General features: G+C 42.6%; 1 protein-coding gene across 1 annotated transcript; it reads right to left on the bottom strand.

The window, feature by feature from the left end:
• Positions 1-786: 786 nt before the first annotated feature.
• On the bottom strand, positions 787-18,537 carry usp28 (ubiquitin specific peptidase 28). The gene is made up of 26 exons (XM_053442370.1): positions 18,399-18,537; positions 15,959-16,036; positions 15,549-15,669; positions 15,245-15,332; positions 14,901-15,063; positions 13,035-13,121; positions 12,819-12,956; positions 11,970-12,040; positions 11,804-11,880; positions 11,574-11,722; positions 11,360-11,487; positions 10,921-11,016; positions 10,658-10,837; positions 10,094-10,302; positions 9,216-9,286; positions 8,862-9,090; positions 8,374-8,736; positions 8,111-8,274; positions 7,007-7,306; positions 6,806-6,901; positions 6,005-6,183; positions 5,318-5,396; positions 4,717-4,796; positions 4,208-4,331; positions 3,874-4,072; positions 787-3,365 (listed from the first exon to the last, which is right to left on the bottom strand). The coding sequence occupies exons 1-26, from the start codon at positions 18,441-18,443 to the stop codon at positions 3,190-3,192; spliced, it is 3,690 nt and encodes a 1,229-aa protein (XP_053298345.1). The 5' UTR covers positions 18,444-18,537; the 3' UTR covers positions 787-3,189.
• Between the last annotated feature and the right edge of the window lie 583 nt (positions 18,538-19,120).

The raw sequence follows: 19,120 nt of genomic DNA, 5'->3' as shown, positions 1-19,120 counted from the left end.
AATCTCTAAATAATTGCATCTTTAATCTGCATTTAAACCTGAGTAATTGTAAAAGCTTAATTTCAAAGTGTAATAGTGCATTATTGTTATGCAACATTACACACAGATAAAAAGGGGATTATCTGAATTGGGGGAAGATTATCTATTCTCAGCTAAAGCCATGAAAAGAACACAGAATCCCAGCACTTAAGATAATGCACCGTCTGCAAAACAAACAGTGAGAACAAATGCAAATAAGAACGAATAGCTGTTAGAAGGTGGAGGAGGAAAATGGCAGGAGAAATGGTTGTGAGCTAAAACTTATCATTCTGGATATGAGGGGTCATTAAAGACTCATGTTAGAGGATAAGGCTGGAAGTATTTTTCAAACTACATGTCTCTCAGGCTTCTCTAACCAATTAGGTGTAAATCTTTGAAAATTATTTACAAATATGTATATTCAAGAGAATTTACTTAAAGCTCAAACCTCCGTCAAGGCCTAACAGTCCCCTTATGAAACTAGTTACAATTTTGAGTCGTCCTCAAGTGGCCACTTGGTGAACTGCACTTTCTTGGCACTTCAGCATTGGCTCCATTTCTCATCCCTAGAAGCTGCAGCATAACAAACAACATGGTTCCACTCATAAAACAAGCGAGATGTCGGAATGAATTCTTTTTTGATTTTGGCATTCTCACATAATTGTTTATCGATGAGTAAAGGGTCATAACCAGCCGTATTCTTTAAGATCTACAGAAGAACCAAGACACAGTTCCTCATTGTGGAGTAAATAACAAAAGGAGTAAACGGCGTATTTAAACATTTATTGAGTATCATCACAGACACCAAGTGAAAAGGCAGAGTGGACTCAGCAGCTGTTACAGGAACATCTCAAAGAAGGCACAGTTGTATATGCAAGGTGCTGTCATACAAAGAAGAGCTGCCCCCTAACACTCCAGCTCACAGATGAACTGAGTGTTCTGAGCCAGCTCCCTTTGTTTTTTAAAGTCGTACATTAATATCTTTTATGCATCACTGCATTCTGTGAATACGATTCTGAATTTTCCTTTACGCGTAAAACTTTCTAGAGTCTGTTTTGGAAAAACTACAAAGTAGTAAGTAATATAAAATATATATTTAAAAAAAAAAAAGAGCTAACAAACAGAACTCTGTTACTGTGCAGTACAAATCAAGAGGCTTTGTCGTGCATTCACGCTGATTAACAACACAATGAGCAAATCAACAATCCCAGCAGAGTTGTGTGTCACGGTCTGAAGCTGCTTTCAGACACGCACTGACGTCAGAGCATTTACCTGAAATCCTCTAGAGTAGCTGTACGTGAGAAGGCAAATGTCAAAGTCAGTCCATGTGAGAATACTGCAAGAAAAGTTCCGGAAAGATCCAGAGCGAGCAAGCGAGCGAAGGAGCTGATGTGTTGACGATGCTTCTAACTAGGGCTGTGAAATGATTAAAATTTTTAATCAAATTAATCACAGGTTTCTATGGATTAATCATGATTAATCACATTACCGATTTTCTCGGAATATTTTTGTGAAAACAAGATTTATGACATTTAACTTTTCTTTTGTGCTGCAACTCAGCAGTTCTTCAGCAGTTATCATTGCTTTTCCATATGGAACATTAATATAATCTTCATCCTAAACAGAATTCGGGTTCCTTAGCCATTGTGTGGTTGAATAAAACTTTTTTTTTTTAAATCAAACAGAAATTATTTGAGCTTCTTAGCCATAGGATGGTTGACATTTTTTATATTTTTTGTCACACAACCATTAACCACACCATGATACAATCTAATGCCTCTAAAGGCCCTCTTAGCTACTCGGTCTTTAGCCAGTTGGTGAGGCAAACTAACTTGTTCAAATTCTCTGACAGTAAAGCTGACCGCTTCTTTTGCACAATGTGTCCTGCGAGTGAGTCTGGTTTGGCGCATTCCACTTGAACGCCCCTCGCCGACCAACACATGCTTCGCGTTGCGGTGGTTAGGCGGGTATTGCTACGGGGAAACGATAACGTCTTCTCGCAGAGTGTGCATATCACCTTGGTTTTACTGAATGTTCGATCTTTGTTTTTTTGGAACACGATCTTCCCGTCCAGAAGGTCCTCAGGTTCATCAGAACTATCCATGTTGTTTGTTTGTTTGAATGGCAGCTGCCGTCTGACTGCATTAGAGCGGCGACTAGTGCAGAGGCGGCGGAATTGGAAGGTCCTTCTGCGCATGCGTTAAATGCGTTAAAAAAAAAAACGAATTAATCCTGTAATTTAATCATAACGCGTTAACGCGTTATTTTTCACAGCTCTACTTCTAACACGAGACAGATGCAAAACTGGAGGAATACAAATATCTCAGGATGAAAATGTGGCTTCACACACACAGAAGACGTCAACTTGGAAAGACGAAGAGATTCAAGAGCGTTTGGCAAAAGGGGCTGATGTCGATGTGCAAAAACAAAAACTTAACATTTACGCCATGTCCTGCGTCCGGCTGCGATACACAGATGTTACTCCACCTGAATGTAACAGATGTTTTCCTGTTGTTGTGAACGTATCGGACCCAAACAGTCTCCAGCTAAGTTCTTCATATTAAAAGATAAACTTCAGAAACGATTTTGCGGAGTTAATCCCCGAAAAGCGTCTGAAATGTTGTCACTTTTAAAAATGAACAAATTACGCCAGTGTCAGTACAACATGTCAATTTACAAACTTTTTCCGAGTACTCGCGAGTCAGAGTGGGGATTTGACTTCATGTTGTTTCACGTCAGCAGTTTGGTTTCACGAATAATTGTCTGTGATAGTGACACAGAGTAAATCTTTAGAATCCTCTCTAGAGCTGCAGCACATTTGAACATTGGCCAGAAGAAGGCTGCAGATGCAAATCGATCATTCTCACAGATTTTAAGCTTCACGAGAAATTCTTCAAAGGATTTTGGGGTAGAACAAATTTTCTTTTTAGACGAGTTAATGCTGTTGCAATGAGCGTGTGTTCCCGTATCTACTAATCCCCAATGAGTGCTTGCAGCTTGCACGTGTTAACATATCAAAAACAATATTTGTGTGCGACGCCAAAGCAGCAGATAACGTGGAAAACACAAATGTCTCCACCGATCAGCCGCTCAGCACAGATCAGTCCACTGTCTGTGCTGCTTGCATTGAGGGTGCACGTTTAGAAGGAGGTTGTCGGAGGTTCCACTCGTTTACTTCACGCTGACCACCGTGGTGCTGTGAATGGACTCCATGACGGCGGCCAGGCGGCTGCACAGGTCGTGTGCCTGGTGGACGTGCACTTTGGGGGGGTCCTGGAGCACGACGGCCTCCGCTGCCCCGTCCAGGACCCGGGGAAGCAACTCCCCCAGCTTCACCTGCAGGGAGTCTGCAAACAGAAGAAGAGTAAAGTTAAAATGAGAAGCAGCTAGAGAGTAGTTTACAGGTTTTTGTTTGGAGTTAAGTGTTTAAGTTGTGTTTGTTTAAAACAGCAGTGAGGAATTTCAACATTTCTCAACACAGCAATTTATTGTTTCTGCAATAAAAGAAAACAATAGAAAATAACTAACTAATGCAAACCTGGGAAACTTTGAGGATCATCATCATCATCATCATCACTACCATTTGACTTCAGACCAAAAAGCCGTTCCAGCCATCGCATTAGAGATATGGATGTGATATATGTGTTATATAAGGCAATTGCAGGATGACCACATCCCTACAAATCTACTACTGTATGTTAGGAAACCTAAGACAGTAAATTACACAAACAATCCACCGTAAGGTCATGAGGTGTTTAATTGAAATTCAGTTTTGAGCCTATTTGGTGGAATAACAGACGATTGTCGGTCCATTTCTGAAACCACGTGCTCATGGGTTAAGTCAGCTGGTCTCACCCTCCATGTCCTGGCCCAGGCAGCAGCACCACTGGCTGCGGATGCTCTCCGTGACGTCCCGATCCTCCTGCGATGGAACCAGGTCCCGGCTCATCAGGTGAAGACAGGGGATCACGGCCTCGTCCATGATGGCCACGCCCTCCTCCACCTTGCTCTCCTCGCCGCTGCAGAACAACCGTGAGGCGCTCTCGTTCAGCGCCTGGAGGAGGAGGAGGATGGAGAAGGTGTCTTTATTAATGTTGCAAAGTTTCTCCTGCATGTTCATCATGATACTGATGCTTCACATTGATGAGATGTTGCTCCACACAGCGAACATGAGAGCTGCTTGACTCACAGTGAGACATTTCCTCCTGTAAACCCCAATCAGAGACTTGTCCACGCCTCGTTTCTCTCCGTTCTTCAGGAGAGAGGAGTTGGTCTCGTACGCATGAGCCAGGTAGTTCAGAGCCTCCCGCATCCTGCAACACACACACACACACACACACACACACACACACACGCACAAGCACACACACATTTACGTGAGTCAACACAAGTATCATACAACCAGTCCCAGATTTTTTTTTATACGTGTAAATCATCAACACAGTGTAAATGTACATTTATTCAGTCCTTAATCATATAATTAATATATGTACATCAATATCATTTAAAATTATTGTTGCAACTGAACAGTTTAGTGACCAACTGAAGTTTATAAACCAAGATATGAGGACATTATAAACTTCTTCATAAACAAACCTTTAAATTGTTGTTTTAATCTCTTCATTTTTATACAGAATGAATATTGAATTTGCAGAAGTGATGTGACAGTTACTGGTCGGGTGAATATTTGACACCTACTTCCCGTGCTGGTAGTGCTCCAGGCCGGTCAGCAGGTACACAAACACCGTCCTGAACAGCCTGTAGTCGTCCTGCCACTGCTGCGAGAGAGCAAACACACAACAAGCCACATTTGGGTTTGTTTCCTGTCGTTGCATCACACTGTACACTGTTTGTACAAGAGAACAGGCCAGGCTTTTCCTGCTGCTTGATTCTTCTATTTTTAACCTTAAAGATACCAAAATACATTTTATTCGTTTTACAGGGATGTGGCTGGAAATCATAAATACCATTTACACTTCCTCAACCTGCCTGTACCACTGTGCTTCATAACCATTAGTTCCTAGTAAAGCTTTGGATACTTTCTGAGAAACTACTATGACTTCTATTGGGTTTGAATCCCAGTTTGTCCGGGTTCTCTCTGTCTTTGTGTAGGTCTCTGCCTATACCCTGCCTCTTAGCACCAGCCCCCCCCCCCCCTTCCCACCACGACCATCATTTCAATACCTTCTCCTGAACTTAAAGCAATCAAAGAAAACAAGATGGACAAGTTCATTCCCTGTGTAATTAATGCAAAAGTGTGAGCATTAAACACTTGATTCTTTCAGGTGATAGACGGTACCAAGTATTCATCCATGTCCATGTCGTCTGGCTTGATGAGGCGCAGCTTGGCCCGGGCTTCCCTCATGATGCTGATGGCCCTGCACGTGAAGAACACATGAAGAGATCAGACACTTTCAAACCACAGCTGCACGTCTCTGCTCTGGACACTAGGTGGTGGTATAAGCTTTGTTTTTAGTGAGGAGCTGCTGCTGTGAGTAAAACTATTTTTACTTTAGTCACTAACCTCTGCTACGTGTAGATATTGTACATTGTCAGGGCTATATAAACATTTTTATCTGTACGATACCATGTGCAATTATTTTTTATATTATATATATTTGACAATACAATTTTATATATCCTTATGTCTAAATGGTATGTTTACTTATTTATTACTTTTGCACTGATGCTTCTTATTTGTCTTTTTTTGTCACCGAAACATTTGTGGGACTTTTCTCTTCTTAATATTCTATTTTCTTTTATCTTATCTTCTTATATCTTTTATCTTAATCACCTGATACTGTTAATCTCACAACTTATTTTGATTAAACGTCCAAACAGAGGTTTTTCTCCTTGATTTTAGGATTTGTGATACATTTTCTTTCATGTAGGCAATTCCTTCCGAGATGAAGCCAGTATATTATCTGTCCCTCTTTTATGAATACTTAAAAAACTTATTTTGGTTTTGCTCTCTGTTTGTGTGCACCTCTCGTCAAAGCTCAGGTTCCGGTCGGTGAACTGCTCCAGCAGCGTCCTCTCGATGATGCGTTTGGGCGCGTTGTTCTGGAAGAAGTAGACGAGAGCGTGCTGCAGACGAGGATCCTCCTGGGGCGTGGTCTCCTCCTGGGAGAGCTCAAACAAGCGGCAGTACTCCTCGTGGAAGGCCTGAGGGAACCAGTGGGACATGTTCAATACTTCAATTAGAAAACATGAAACAGAATGAAAACACATCTGATTTGATCCAGTCTCATCGTGACCAATAGACCTCATACTGGGACTGAACACTAGTTTTGTTGATGCAGCGATGCTAACCGAGTGAAGACAGATATTTAATTTTAATCTCATCAAAATACAAACAAACAAGCAAATTGTTCCTTTGGGCTTCAACACGAGTGAAGGGAGCAAATCTATATTTAATAGGTTTAATGTGTTCTTTCTGTGTGGTCTATAAAACGGGAGATTATAATAAGATTATTCAAGCTTATGAGTCAAGAGACGAGGTCAAAAATAATACTGTGGTTTGTAGAAATTCTTGTCTTTATCATTTATTGAAGGAAATCTTTCAGAGGCTACTAATAATGTTGATTACAGTGTTTGCTGAGGATTATTAATGAGGAAATCTGCAGCTGAGAATTCAAGAAAAGGGATCAAATTGTAGCCTTTTGCAATATTAAATATCTAATGAGGATATTTTCGAGGCTCATACATATTTAAAACTGCAGAGTGGTTTACTTCAGAGGTAAATTCAAAGTAAAATCATGGGGTGATTGTGTGAAATCGATCAAACCTTGATGAGGCCGGCCTCGGGGCCTTCCTTGTCGAAAATGTGTCGGGCCTTGGCGATGGCCAGAATGACGCCCTGCATAGCTGGAGTCAGCATCATCTGGGAAAAGAGGAAACAACAGAAGAGGAATGAAATGAAAGAGAAACTGGACGGCAAACTGTTGACTAACTACCTTAAAAAGACAAAACAACTTCCTGTCCTTACCTCTTCATTGTATCCATCAGCATCAGCCCTCACCATGATCCGGCCCACGTTCGGGATCTCCACCTCCGACACCACGTCCTCGGTCTGTCGCTGCCTCGCCGGCGGGACGTCCTCCTGCTGCGTCTCCTCCTTCTGCTCTGCTTCCTGTTCAGGTGCTCCTCCTCCTCCTCCTCCTCCTCCTCCGGAGGCCTCCGTCTCGTCTTCAGCTTTGGAGCCGAGGTCCGTCACCTCTTTGTCGTCCTTCTCCAGATGGAGGTCAGGGGAGGTCGGGTCTCTGAGCTCGGCTTCGGGGTCAGGAGTCTGTCAGAGGAAGATTTAAAAATTCACATTATTATGAGTTCGATTGAATCATGTTGTGTTCGACAAATCAGAATCATAATCAAGTTTTATTGGCCAAGTAAGTTGCACAAACAAGGAATTTGACATGGTGAAGTGGCTCTCAGTGTGCTTACATAGAATACACATCACAACACAAACAACACAAACGATACAAACAGTACAAACAGTGCGATGGTCTAAGAAAAGAAAGAAAAGAAGTGCAGGGGTAAATATTGAACGGTATGAGTAATACAGTTATACGGTGAGGGTGAAATCAATGTGTCAAGTGTCACTACCTTGATTAAATTAGTTTACAGCCATTTGAACTTACAACAAATCCTACATTCAGGAAGATGAGAATCAGTTCTGTTGACAGTTTGTCAGTTTGTCTGTCAGCAGGATCCAGATCAGAATGTGGATCAGGGAATGTTTTTAAGGAAAGTGTCTTGTGACATCTTCAACAATTTCCCGGGATGAGTTTGTTGTTTCTTTTGTCTATTTTTATATATTCAAATGCTATTTACGTATCTGAACAAGTGACTGAGTGTAAAACAACAAATCAGTGGATGTCTGTAATTACTCGTGACCTTTAATCCATCTGGAGGTTGAGCTGCACTCGGGCCTGATATCCAGTTCAGATTACCATCGCTATGCTAAGAGGTGAAACACGACTCCTGACCCAGATATACACAATTATTTTAGTGGCCTAGAATTCCTGACCCACATCCAACAGAGGGGCAAACAGACGGGGGTTGTGGGGGGGGGGGGGGGGGGGGGGGGGACCACCTGACTCTGCGGCTCCTGCTCAGCTGAAGTGGAGCTCGGTCCGGGCTCCGGGGCGTCGGTGTCGGTGACGGCTGCAGTGCTGCTGTCGTTGGGCTGGAGGCCAGGGCTCTGCGCCGGTGGGGGTGGTGGGGGTGGTGGTGGTGATGGTGTTGACTCTGGTTCTTCTGGGGTCAAAGAGAGTGATGAGGCTGTGAATAAACACACATGTTCATACTGGAAAGCTTCCAGGATGTTGAAATGGCTTCCTTATCCTAACAGCTGACCTTCAGGCTTCTCCCCGGGTTCGGCCTCTGGATCCTTCTCTGCTTCCGGCTCCTCCGGCTCCGGCTCCTCAGCGGCTCCCTGGTCCTCCTCCTCCTCCTCCTCCTCCTCCTCCTTCTCCTCCTCCTCCGTGCAGGGTCCTGACTGAGGTGCTGGCTCAACGGCTGCTTGCTGGACGTCAGGATTTGGGATCTCGACCGAAGCGGTGGTCTCTCCCTGCGGCGCGGCCGTCTGGCAGAACTGCTCCTCCCATTCGCTGAGCTCCTGCTGGAACCAGCGGTTGTCTTCGTGGACGTAGCGCCGGAGGACGGGCGGCAGGGAGTCCATGCCGTGCAGCATCTGGCCTGTCTCGTCATCTGTGTCTTCTAGGTAGATGTGAGGAAGGGTTAACTTACTCATAAAACTATATTTGACCTATATTCCGAGTCACACACACCAGCTCCCACCACTGCATATGGTACTGCTGATTGAAAGGCACATGGCGGTGTACCTGTGATAAGGTAGGGCAGCCTGTCGTCGATGTACATCAGGCAGTAGGCGCTGGCGTTGGTCATGCCCCCGAACGAGTCGCGCTCCAGCTCCTCCCACGACGACTCGGTGATGCACACGTCGTTGTACTTCATCCAGCGCTGGTTGGCGTGGTCGTAGATGTAGGCCCAGTAGTGACCGGCCGACGCCTGGCCCTCATGGACGAGCACCGCGTGGAGCCTGTAGGGGGCCTAGACACCAGCACAGACCTGATTCACTGTTTGATTTTTAGTTTCTCCACAGAGATCGAGATAAATTCACGTTGCACATCTTCTCTGTGTGTGTGTGAGAGTGGATTGAAGTGTATAGGTCTCACCTGACAGAGACTGTTGTCTGTGTACATGCCCTCCAGCTTCTGACTGAGCCTGTCAATGCTGGCCTGTAGCTCTGACACACGCACACGCACACCAACACGCACACACAGCAAATAACAACTGAGAATTAGTATAGTACACATACAGCTCAGTGAAAATGTATTTCTTTAGCAGCAGTTCTTATTCCTTTACATGTTCTCGGCCGTATTATGGGAAAGCAAAATGGCAAATTGTCCCAATGTGAGGCTACTTTACCTTATCGTACATTAGTCATATCGTATCATATTGCATCTATTCCTACTTTATCTTATTTTACATTGCTCATCTTATCTTCTCGTATCATATTATCTCTTACATTTCATTACATTACCTTTTCGTACATTACTCATATCGAAAGTGAATTTCTCCAACTGCCTCTCAAGTCACAGGAATACGACTCAACTCGACACGTCACATTTTATCATTGTCTATTGCCTTGGACGGCCGGGAGTCACATGCCGCTGATACACAGCCTGAACCTTTTTATTTATTATTCATACACATCGGGTATTTTTAAACCAGGTATTCTGCCTGAACAAAGCGCAGTGAATGAGGCGCCTTTGGCAAATCTTCAACTCGCTGCTGTTTTATCGGAGACTGATCACATTCTGCTCCATCTGTGGTCGCATGTTAACGTGGTAGAATAAAATATATATTTTTATGAACCATCTGATCGACCCGGGTTCTGTCAATTAAAAGCAAACTCTAAAGTCTATTGTAGAAAAACTCTTCAAGTAGATACAGGTGATGCCTTTGATATCTAGCACAAAGCCCATGATACTGAATCAGAAGTGAATAAGCACCGTGATAATCGTGTTGGTGTGTATTTGCATCAGAATACCATTGATATCATTCTCTACTTCGGTCCTCCAGCGCTGCAGGCAGCTCTTTACAGAGTGCAGCTCCTCGTCGGTGATGCTGTGTGGGGCAGGGTGCGGGGGGCAGTCCAGGGGGGGTCTGCACTGGGTGAAGGGCTTGTATATGGGGGTCCGCTGGCAACTGGACACGCTGGACACCGGGCCCTCGGAAGAATCTGTGTCTTCTGGTTCACTGAGGGCAACAGAAACATGGGTGTGTAATTATTAAGTTTTATATAGAAGCAACTATGTACAATACAAGTACTTGTTGTTCTGTTTTAACCACTTTTCTTTCTATAAAACTCCTCGAGCTGCTTTTATGCTTTGATATTTATATAAATGAAGTGTATATTAGAATAAAATAATAATAATAATAGTACTGTAGATTTACACATTCTCTCTAAGATCTGACTTCTCTAGATTCCAGGGAACAAATAAAAAACAAAGTATCATTTTTGCTATTACTGTAAATATTTCAACTTGTAAATACTCTAAGTCCTATCAAATACTTGTGTGTTCAGTGCCTTGTACAGTTTTCTGGTTCCCACCCGTTCTCTCTGGATGTGGGTTCACCGAGCGGGGGACTCGACTGAGTCGGTGAAGACGCAGCGAGTCTCAGGTCCTCGGCCGGGGACACACTTGTCGGCTTTGTCGTCGCAAACTCCAACACAAACTGCAGCATGTCAGCTAGAGGATACTTGGTCGGTCCGGAGCCGTAGTTTTTGTAGCTGTGAATGAAGACGATTAGAGACGATTCAAAATAATTAGATAAACCAACGTCTAAAGATCTGGGCTCTAACGATGAACGTACCACTCAAGCTTCTGTTGAAGGACGGCAAGATGCTCCTTGAGTTTCTTCACTTCCCCTCTCCTCTCATGGGCCTGGTCTATGTTTCTGTGCAGATATCTGGAAACCAATAATGGATCAGTATGTAATATTTGTTAAAGGATTCATACAAATATATTTTTATCCTCCATTCTACATTGATAATACACTGAGCATTTGAAAAAACAGGACTTACTCTCCTACTGTGGTAATTTGACCCTTTGCTAATGAAATAATATTTTAATCGGCGTTGTTGAGCAGGATTAATCAAAAACTACAGGACCGAATTTTCATGAAATGTAATGGCGTTGTGGGGCATGAACCTGCAAATAACCCAGAACATTTTGGAATTGCTTTGCACTTTCTAAAGCTGTTTACAGAAACACATTTACTCTCTATGTAATAATATCTGCACAAAGCTCACCTGTCCATGTAAATGATTTGTGGGAACTCCAGCTTCTTGTGTATCTTTTCAGGACGACCGAGCTGAGTGTTGAACTCAAATCTGGACAATTCAAACGTCAGGACCGGCGGTAACTTGTTGAACCATCTCTGCAACCGAGAGAGAAAATACACAAAATCATCTGAGCACAGAATCAGATTTTCACGAACACTGGATAAAAAAGTCAAAGTTTCACCTCGCGACCGGGTGTAACGCTGTGTTCTGAGTGCAGTGACTCAATCTCCCTCTCGACCATGGCTCCTTCCAGACATTCATCCAGGTTGTTGAAGCCGTTGACTTGAAGCGGATACTGACCAAACTGCTCGGTGTTGCACAGCGTTTTACCTGAAAACAGAATCACATCAACCCTGAGTGGCTGAGAAGGAAACTCACATCGACTTACGACAAAAACTATAAAAACCACACCTTCATGTTTTCTTTCAGTTACGAAGGTGCCGTAGAAAAGCTGGACCATGGGGTTTTTCTGTTTGTCCTCTGCGTTGCTAAAAAGAAAAACATGACATTATGTTCATGCATCCAATGAAGAAGAGTCATGAAACATGCATGAGGGTGTCATCAGCAGAGAACTTACTTTCCACTGGCAGCCAGTTGAAATGCGTCCTCCAGCCATTCAAGCAGCTTGTGAGAAAACTCGCTTACATCCTGGAATAAAGAATTAGAAAGGAAAGATTATCTTTATACTCCACGTCTTGATTAGATTATTGCTTAGTCTGAGTAAGACCTTATTCAGATTTAGGTGAAAATGATCTGTTGAAAGATATTTATATAAAATAATCCTTGTGATGTTTTCACTATTGTGTTTTCTTTACCCTAACATGGAGCTTTTATATTTAAATACTTATTTATTTATCGGGAGTTGGTGCTCTATACAGAGGCCACCATGCTTTTTACAGTAGCCCAGACTGGACAAACTAAACCTTTTGAGTTTTTATGACAACTGAAGCTACTACAGGTTCTCTCCCATGTTTGGAAGGGGAGGGTGAGGTGAGGGCTATTCAGCTGCCACATGCAGCTTCACCACTAGATGTCACTAAAACTCTACACACTGAACCTTTAAGAAAATGCTGTTTACATGACAGAGCCTTAATCAGACTATTATGTCAGAATATTGGTGTCCACGTATACCTCGTCACTGTCTTTAACCCTAAATCTCAGTGGTAGCTCAACAGAGGAAGTTAAGACTGTGCAAATCTTTCCAATCTATCCGAAACAAAAATATGTGAGGGAAGCGTTTTTTTAAATTATATTGTGATTAAATATCCCGATGATCCAACACTCAGGTGCTGACATGTCCGAGAGGTGATAACAAGGAGCTGCCAGACACGCACCCTGCCTCCTGCCTCTGAGAAACAAGCCACCTCTTGGGAGGTTTCGAAGAGATGTTTTGGTAAATGACAAACACAGCACGTGTGTGATGTACCTGTTGGGCCTCACTGCTCCTGAAGGCATCGCGCAGTAACTCCACGGCAGCAGAGGGATCCACGAACCGGCGGGTGGAGCCGAGCATGAGGGCGAACAGGCAACGCAGCTCCTGCATGAACGCGATGTTCCTCTTGTCCTAGAAACACAGAGTCGGAGATTCAAGCTTCAACCCTGTGTTGGCTGAGGTCGTGTGAAGAAGTTCTGATCTACTCACTGAGTGGCTCTTGCACTTCTCCAGGAGACGCTCAGACGGATGGTAGTTGAGAACCAGCCTCCGGAACACAGGCAGGTGGAACAGGGACTAGAACAAAAAGGAAATGAAGGAGCATTAGTCCTTATTAATCAAGTCTTATAGTCAAACCACGGATTTTAGTCTAATTTTTTTTGTCATAGATAGAGCAGATGTGTATTGCACATTAAAGACTGTGCAGCTTCACTTCTGACTTCAGCACTCAGCAGTGCAGCTCATTACTTTATCAAAGTCACGGCAGTAAATTATCTGAATGAGATATTCAAAATTGACCCCAATTGCTATTAAAATCCCATTAAAAGTTTCCTTCGACCTCTTGAATGAAAGTTTGAGAGACTTGTGTCACTGGAACTTCTGGAAAAACTCCTTTCTGAATTTCCAAGCTTCAAAATCAGGCGTCTCCTGCTCCTAATCTTTTCAGAAACAGGTTAATTCTTCCAGTTTCCAGATTTAAAACTAAACTAAATGATTTAGTTTTAAGGATATTAGCTCTGCACACATGCCCTGCCACTAAACACACGATAAGCTAAACACATTAATACCTGTCAGCTCGTCTTATTTGTCATGATGGTCGGTGAGTGGAGCCTCTGAGCACTTATGATATATTTTTCCGTTTGCGTGGGAAATTCAATTACTGCTTATCTCAGTTTTACTGTAATTTATACCACAAAGGATAAAAGAGGGATAATGAACTGACAATTGAATCATGCGGTCACTCAGTCTAAATCTGATAGTATAATTACTTTGTTGAGGGAGACGGCTTTATCGAGAGCTGGGCTCCGTTTGACCTCGTAAACAAAGATGTCAGTTAAATTTGCATTCAAACTACAACGACTCATCTTCTCATTTCCAGACAGTAACCTCTGTCCTCAGAAGGGTTTTGACGTCTCAATCGAAGAAGAAGCACGTTTGAGTTCAACAGAGACAAATAGCCGCCGTCTTCTCGTCGTCCATTTCAGGCTCTGACTCAGAAGTCCTCCGCCCGCTTCCATCCTCGTGTCCCTCGCTCTTTAATCATCCACACGACCTGAGCCGCTCGATGAGGCTCCGGTTTCTCCCGAGCCACCTGATAGGTCTGACTAACTTCAGTCGGGAATGGACTTTTAATAGAGTTAGCAGCTCAGGAAAAATACTGTAGATGTGAAGATTTCCACACGCTCATTTTCCTTCTGACGTTTAATTTTATTATCAAGTTATGAGTTGAGGATTTTAGGATTCAGTGCTGTCACTTTAAAAGCATGAGGACATCAGTCAATATGAGCCCTCACACATATATATCAGTATCAGCGTTCATGTTTATGCACTGATGTGAAATTGATATGTGTATTCATGTTTACATTTTATTCTTAAAATTGTGTTTACTTTCTCAATGGAAGCTCTACATATTTGGTTGTATTTGTATTTTCTTTTTATGTTTAGTTATTTATAATTTATACTAGTATAATAATCTTTGTCATGAGGGTTTGATAATGAAATCTTGGGAATCCCTGCAAATGTTTTATTTATATTTTATATATCGTCTAATAAATCGGTTTCTGAAATATTTTATCCCAGAATATCTGTAGCAGCATTGGTTGAGCTCTAGAAGGTTGTAAGAGACCAAAAGTCTGTTGCTACCTGAACACAAGGTTTAACACCTCTGACAGAACTAAAGTTAGAAAACTTGGAAGGCCAACAAGTCTATAAATGTTCATAGAGCAGAATGAGGGATCTATTTATCTCTGTTGGAGCAGGTGGACCCTCAGAAGGAGCTCGGTGCACCTCACAGAACATTTCCTCTGTGTGCATTGTGCAGCTGTATTATGAGCTTTATTATAATCCTTGTATTACCTGTATGACGGCACTGAACCAGCAGGTGTTTCCCACGTTGCGAATGCCCACGGGCCAGTCGTCCTGACGCATCCAGTCTGCGGGGTTGCTCATGTCGCCCTGGGCCTCACATCGTTTCCTCTTCATTCTCGCTGCGTTCTCCTCTGCACTGGCCTCCAGAGCCCTTACAGAACATCAGACCCGACAACTCTGTTAGACACAGGCTGACGTATTCTCATTGTCTGTCCTGTGCACAGGTTGTATAATTAAGTCTCAATCAATTAGATGTTGATCCACTGTCTCCTGCATTTACTTGTTTGAATTTCTAACTTAAATCAAACCAGAGGCAAAAGGTGAAAAAGCACCTGTGAAATTCCCTCTCCTCCTCCTGGGCATTGCGGGACTCCTGCAGGCTGAGCTCTATGGCCGCCTGCAGCTCATCTTTACGAATTCCTGAAGAAAAATACACAACAACGTGCAACAATCTAGTGTTGGACAATTCTTTTCAACTTTTACGAAACAGAGAATTGAACAATAATGTATAATAACTGTTTAGCATTTGAAACCATGTGAAACAAGCATTGACTAATCCTAAAGGGGGTATTTGTATATTAATTGAATATAAATCAGTCAGAATGATGTGCCAGTGTATTTTGGCCCTTGCTGTACCTTTTGGGCCCTCCCAGGCCTCTTCAGGGGCCCCTGACTCCTCTGGATCCCCAGGATCCTGAACCTCTGGAGGTTGTGTTGTTAACATTCCAACAGCATGTCCAACGTCCCCCTGACTGGCCTTTAAGAGATGAGACAAGGACATGATGAAGGAGATATAGTGTCTGCAGAGGAATTAGCAATAAAATACTAATGAAGTATTGCATTACTACATACGTTCGACACAGTGGACCTGCTTGAATACAACAACAGAGAGCTCTTATAACATTAATCATTTAGTTTTTGATTAATTACAGAGCAGCTTCCCGTGTGGCTCTAGCGATGGATTGTCACGACAGTTTGTTCAGACGTTCCTTTTTCTCCGCAGCGTGAGTTGTCGTAAAACATCTATTGACACTTGATCATCTTACCTTCAAGGCTCTGTAGAGAATCTGTGGGTCCCTGATGCCAGTGATCTCCTTCAGCTGGTTGATCAGCATCTCGCTCTGCTGAGGAAATCAGACAGAAGGCAACAACAAGCATGAGATCAGCCACGCGTCTCTAAAACTGACAGTTGTTTAATGACACTCGCAGAGTTTGGGCTATTGACGGACTGGCTTTGGAAATGCATGACACGTCTCCACTACCTCCCACTAAGAGACAGAATATCCATATGTCCATGCATCAGCGTGATGATGGAAGGAACCATGTTTGAGAGAAACTTATTTAACATGGTCTTTGGCTTTTTAGTCTGGTCCATCAGCAAATCTAACATCTGTCATTTCAAATGTTTGAATCAAACACATATAAAACAGGTTTCTTGCAAATAGCAATAGGTTTCCTTTATAATATTTAATAACGATACGACCCTGTATGCAAACCCAGGTTTAACCCTTTGGGTAACAGGTAGATATTCCCACATCTTGTCCATAACTCCCCGGCTCACAGTCCACCGTGACTCATGTGAACACAATGTGACTCATGTGAGAGCTGAAGATAAAAGTAGGCCTCAGTCGTGGCTTCTGACGCACAAACATGTCGACACATCATGGTGTGTGTGTGGATGTGCAGCTGAAGGACAAACACGTGTCAGGACGATGCAGCTCGACAAAATAACCGTGGGAAATTTACAGCATTAAAAGTAATAGTTTGGGCATTTTAGGAGATTTATTCTCTTTTCACTGGGACCAGTCTCATTCCTGTACACAAGCACATAATGAGGATGGATTTCACTTCCTGGTTCACGTGACTGATCCCTGAAGAAACTGAATCTGAAGGAAATCTGTTTTTTTGGATCTGTGCCGTCTCATTTCCAAACTTTGTGCCAACTTGTTGCTTAACAAATATACAAATACTTCCCTATTCCTTTGAAGCAGTTTTATGAAGATTTGAACAATCAACTGCCCCCCCCCCTCCCACTGATTTGACAAGTGCATCCTTGACCAAACTGTATTATTACTTTCCAATTAGTCGTCATCAAATACAAACTCTCACAGGCCGTCATATGTTTTGACTTATCAGACACAAGAAAGAAATAACAGGAGTCTGCTGAGCGAGAGGTGCTATATAAAGCCCCCCACCCCCCACCCCCCCCCGACAGCAGGTGGACATGTCAGAGTCTCTTTCTGAAACACACACAAAGACACACACACACACACACACACACACACACACACACACACACACACACACACACACACACACACACACACACACACACACACACACACACACACACACACACACAGAGAGAGACAGGCAAAACCAAGCCGACCAGACTTATATGGAGTCCGGGGGCTATCTGAGACCCTCTTGCTTAGCCTCTATTTAAAGCGTCTGACATGGATAGCACAGACTTCTGTTTATCATTCCACTCAGCATGCCACCACAGCTGAGTGACAAAGGCAGTGGGTGTCTCTAACTCTCTCTCTATGACACACACACACACAGAGACAGACACACACACACTTCCTGTGTCAATACCAAACAGAAAACACATGCAAACACATGATTTTCTTTTGACACCTCATAATTTCCACAGGGCAAGTGAGCATTCGAACCCCTGAACCCTTTAACACCAGAAGAGACTTGGCTTAATGTGTTGTATGGGGGGGGTGGGGGGGGGGCTGGAATTAGAAAGGCCCTATTGATGAAGTCTGGTCGGATGGAGACAGAGACCAACACTGATTTATCTGAAAGTTACAGCCTCGAATAACACAGAGACAGACACATGGGATATTTTACAGCTTTTAGAATTTGTTTTGAAGTATCACAGCCATATTTCATTATATATTATATAGTTATATATAATGGAATGGGGTAGTTATAAGCTTTAGCCTTATGTGACTATATCTGAAAACATCATGTATACGCTATGGTCCCATATGATTAAAACGTATTAGGACCATATTCAACTATATATACATCTGTAGAATATATAATGTAATATGACTCTGGTTAGTTTTGGTCATATACCTGAAACATATTTTGATTCTAAAGCTTTCTGCTAATTTATGTGTTTGTGATTTAGAGAATAAATGTGTGTTAAGAGAAGTTAAACATTTTTAGACAGAAATCACTGTTTGCTCATCAAACACGTTGGGAACATATATGTGGATTTTATGAAAATAAAAGCACTTTGGTGAATTTTATGTGAGCCGAATTTTAAAGTGTTACCTAAGTAAACAACCCAATAACTTTTCATGTGTTTTTAACCTGTGTAAATCCAGTTAAATTAAAGTCAACCTGTAAATGCGGTGTTTTCTAAGGCAGGTCAGGATTCTGTCGGGTGGTTAGTGCTGGAGTTCACGTTAGTTCCTCACGCAAACACTCATGGTTACTTGTTACGTTCCCGTCATGCTCTGCGCTCACCGAGTTGGTCGAGTTCTCTCCCTGTTCAATCTGTTCGGTTCTCATCGCGGATAAAAAACCCGGTTTTCCTCCGGTTTCGTCCCAAAGGGTCGGAAGAGATCCGGAGTCACACCAGGTCCATCAGTCAGCGGCGCGAGCGAGCCACCAGCTGCGCGCGCCCACCTGTCAAGGGAAAAACGCGCGTGCACCGGGACCATCGCGAGGCTGACATCAAAGCGTGCGCGCTCTCGCGACCGGAAAGGCAGAACATTTTATTACATTGTAAGAAGTAAACTTTACAGTAAAGTGACGTCAAGTTGACACTTTCTCATCATTCAATACTCTAAATAGATACAACACAAATATTTAATACAAACAAACTGTAAAAAAGGATGACATTATCTTTGGATGATAATCATAATATATGTATATGTAATAATAATAATGTAATGCTTATATATTTATAATTTATCGGATAAAACTCTTTCTGTATGTTTTTCATTTTTCAAATTACTTTAACTTGTTTTTTTTTTGTTATAACTCCTGTTTTTAAGTCTTTAAGAGGCTAAAGGATGTCTGTTGATAATATATTATATTTTCTGCGATCGATGTTTTGTATTTTAAAGAAATTTGTCCCCCTTATGAATAAAGAGACGATATACATTTAAATGTAAACTTTAAATGTTGAATTCCTGAAATGAATTAATGTGTTTCAAAGTGTAAATCAGCTTTGTCCATGTCTC

This window comes from Pleuronectes platessa, chromosome 15 (assembly GCF_947347685.1).
Source record: "Pleuronectes platessa chromosome 15, fPlePla1.1, whole genome shotgun sequence".
NCBI classification, from domain to species: Eukaryota; Metazoa; Chordata; class Actinopteri; order Pleuronectiformes; family Pleuronectidae; genus Pleuronectes; species Pleuronectes platessa.
The sequence above is the reverse complement of the archived record's forward strand: the minus strand, read 5'-3'. Positions and strand labels throughout refer to the sequence as shown.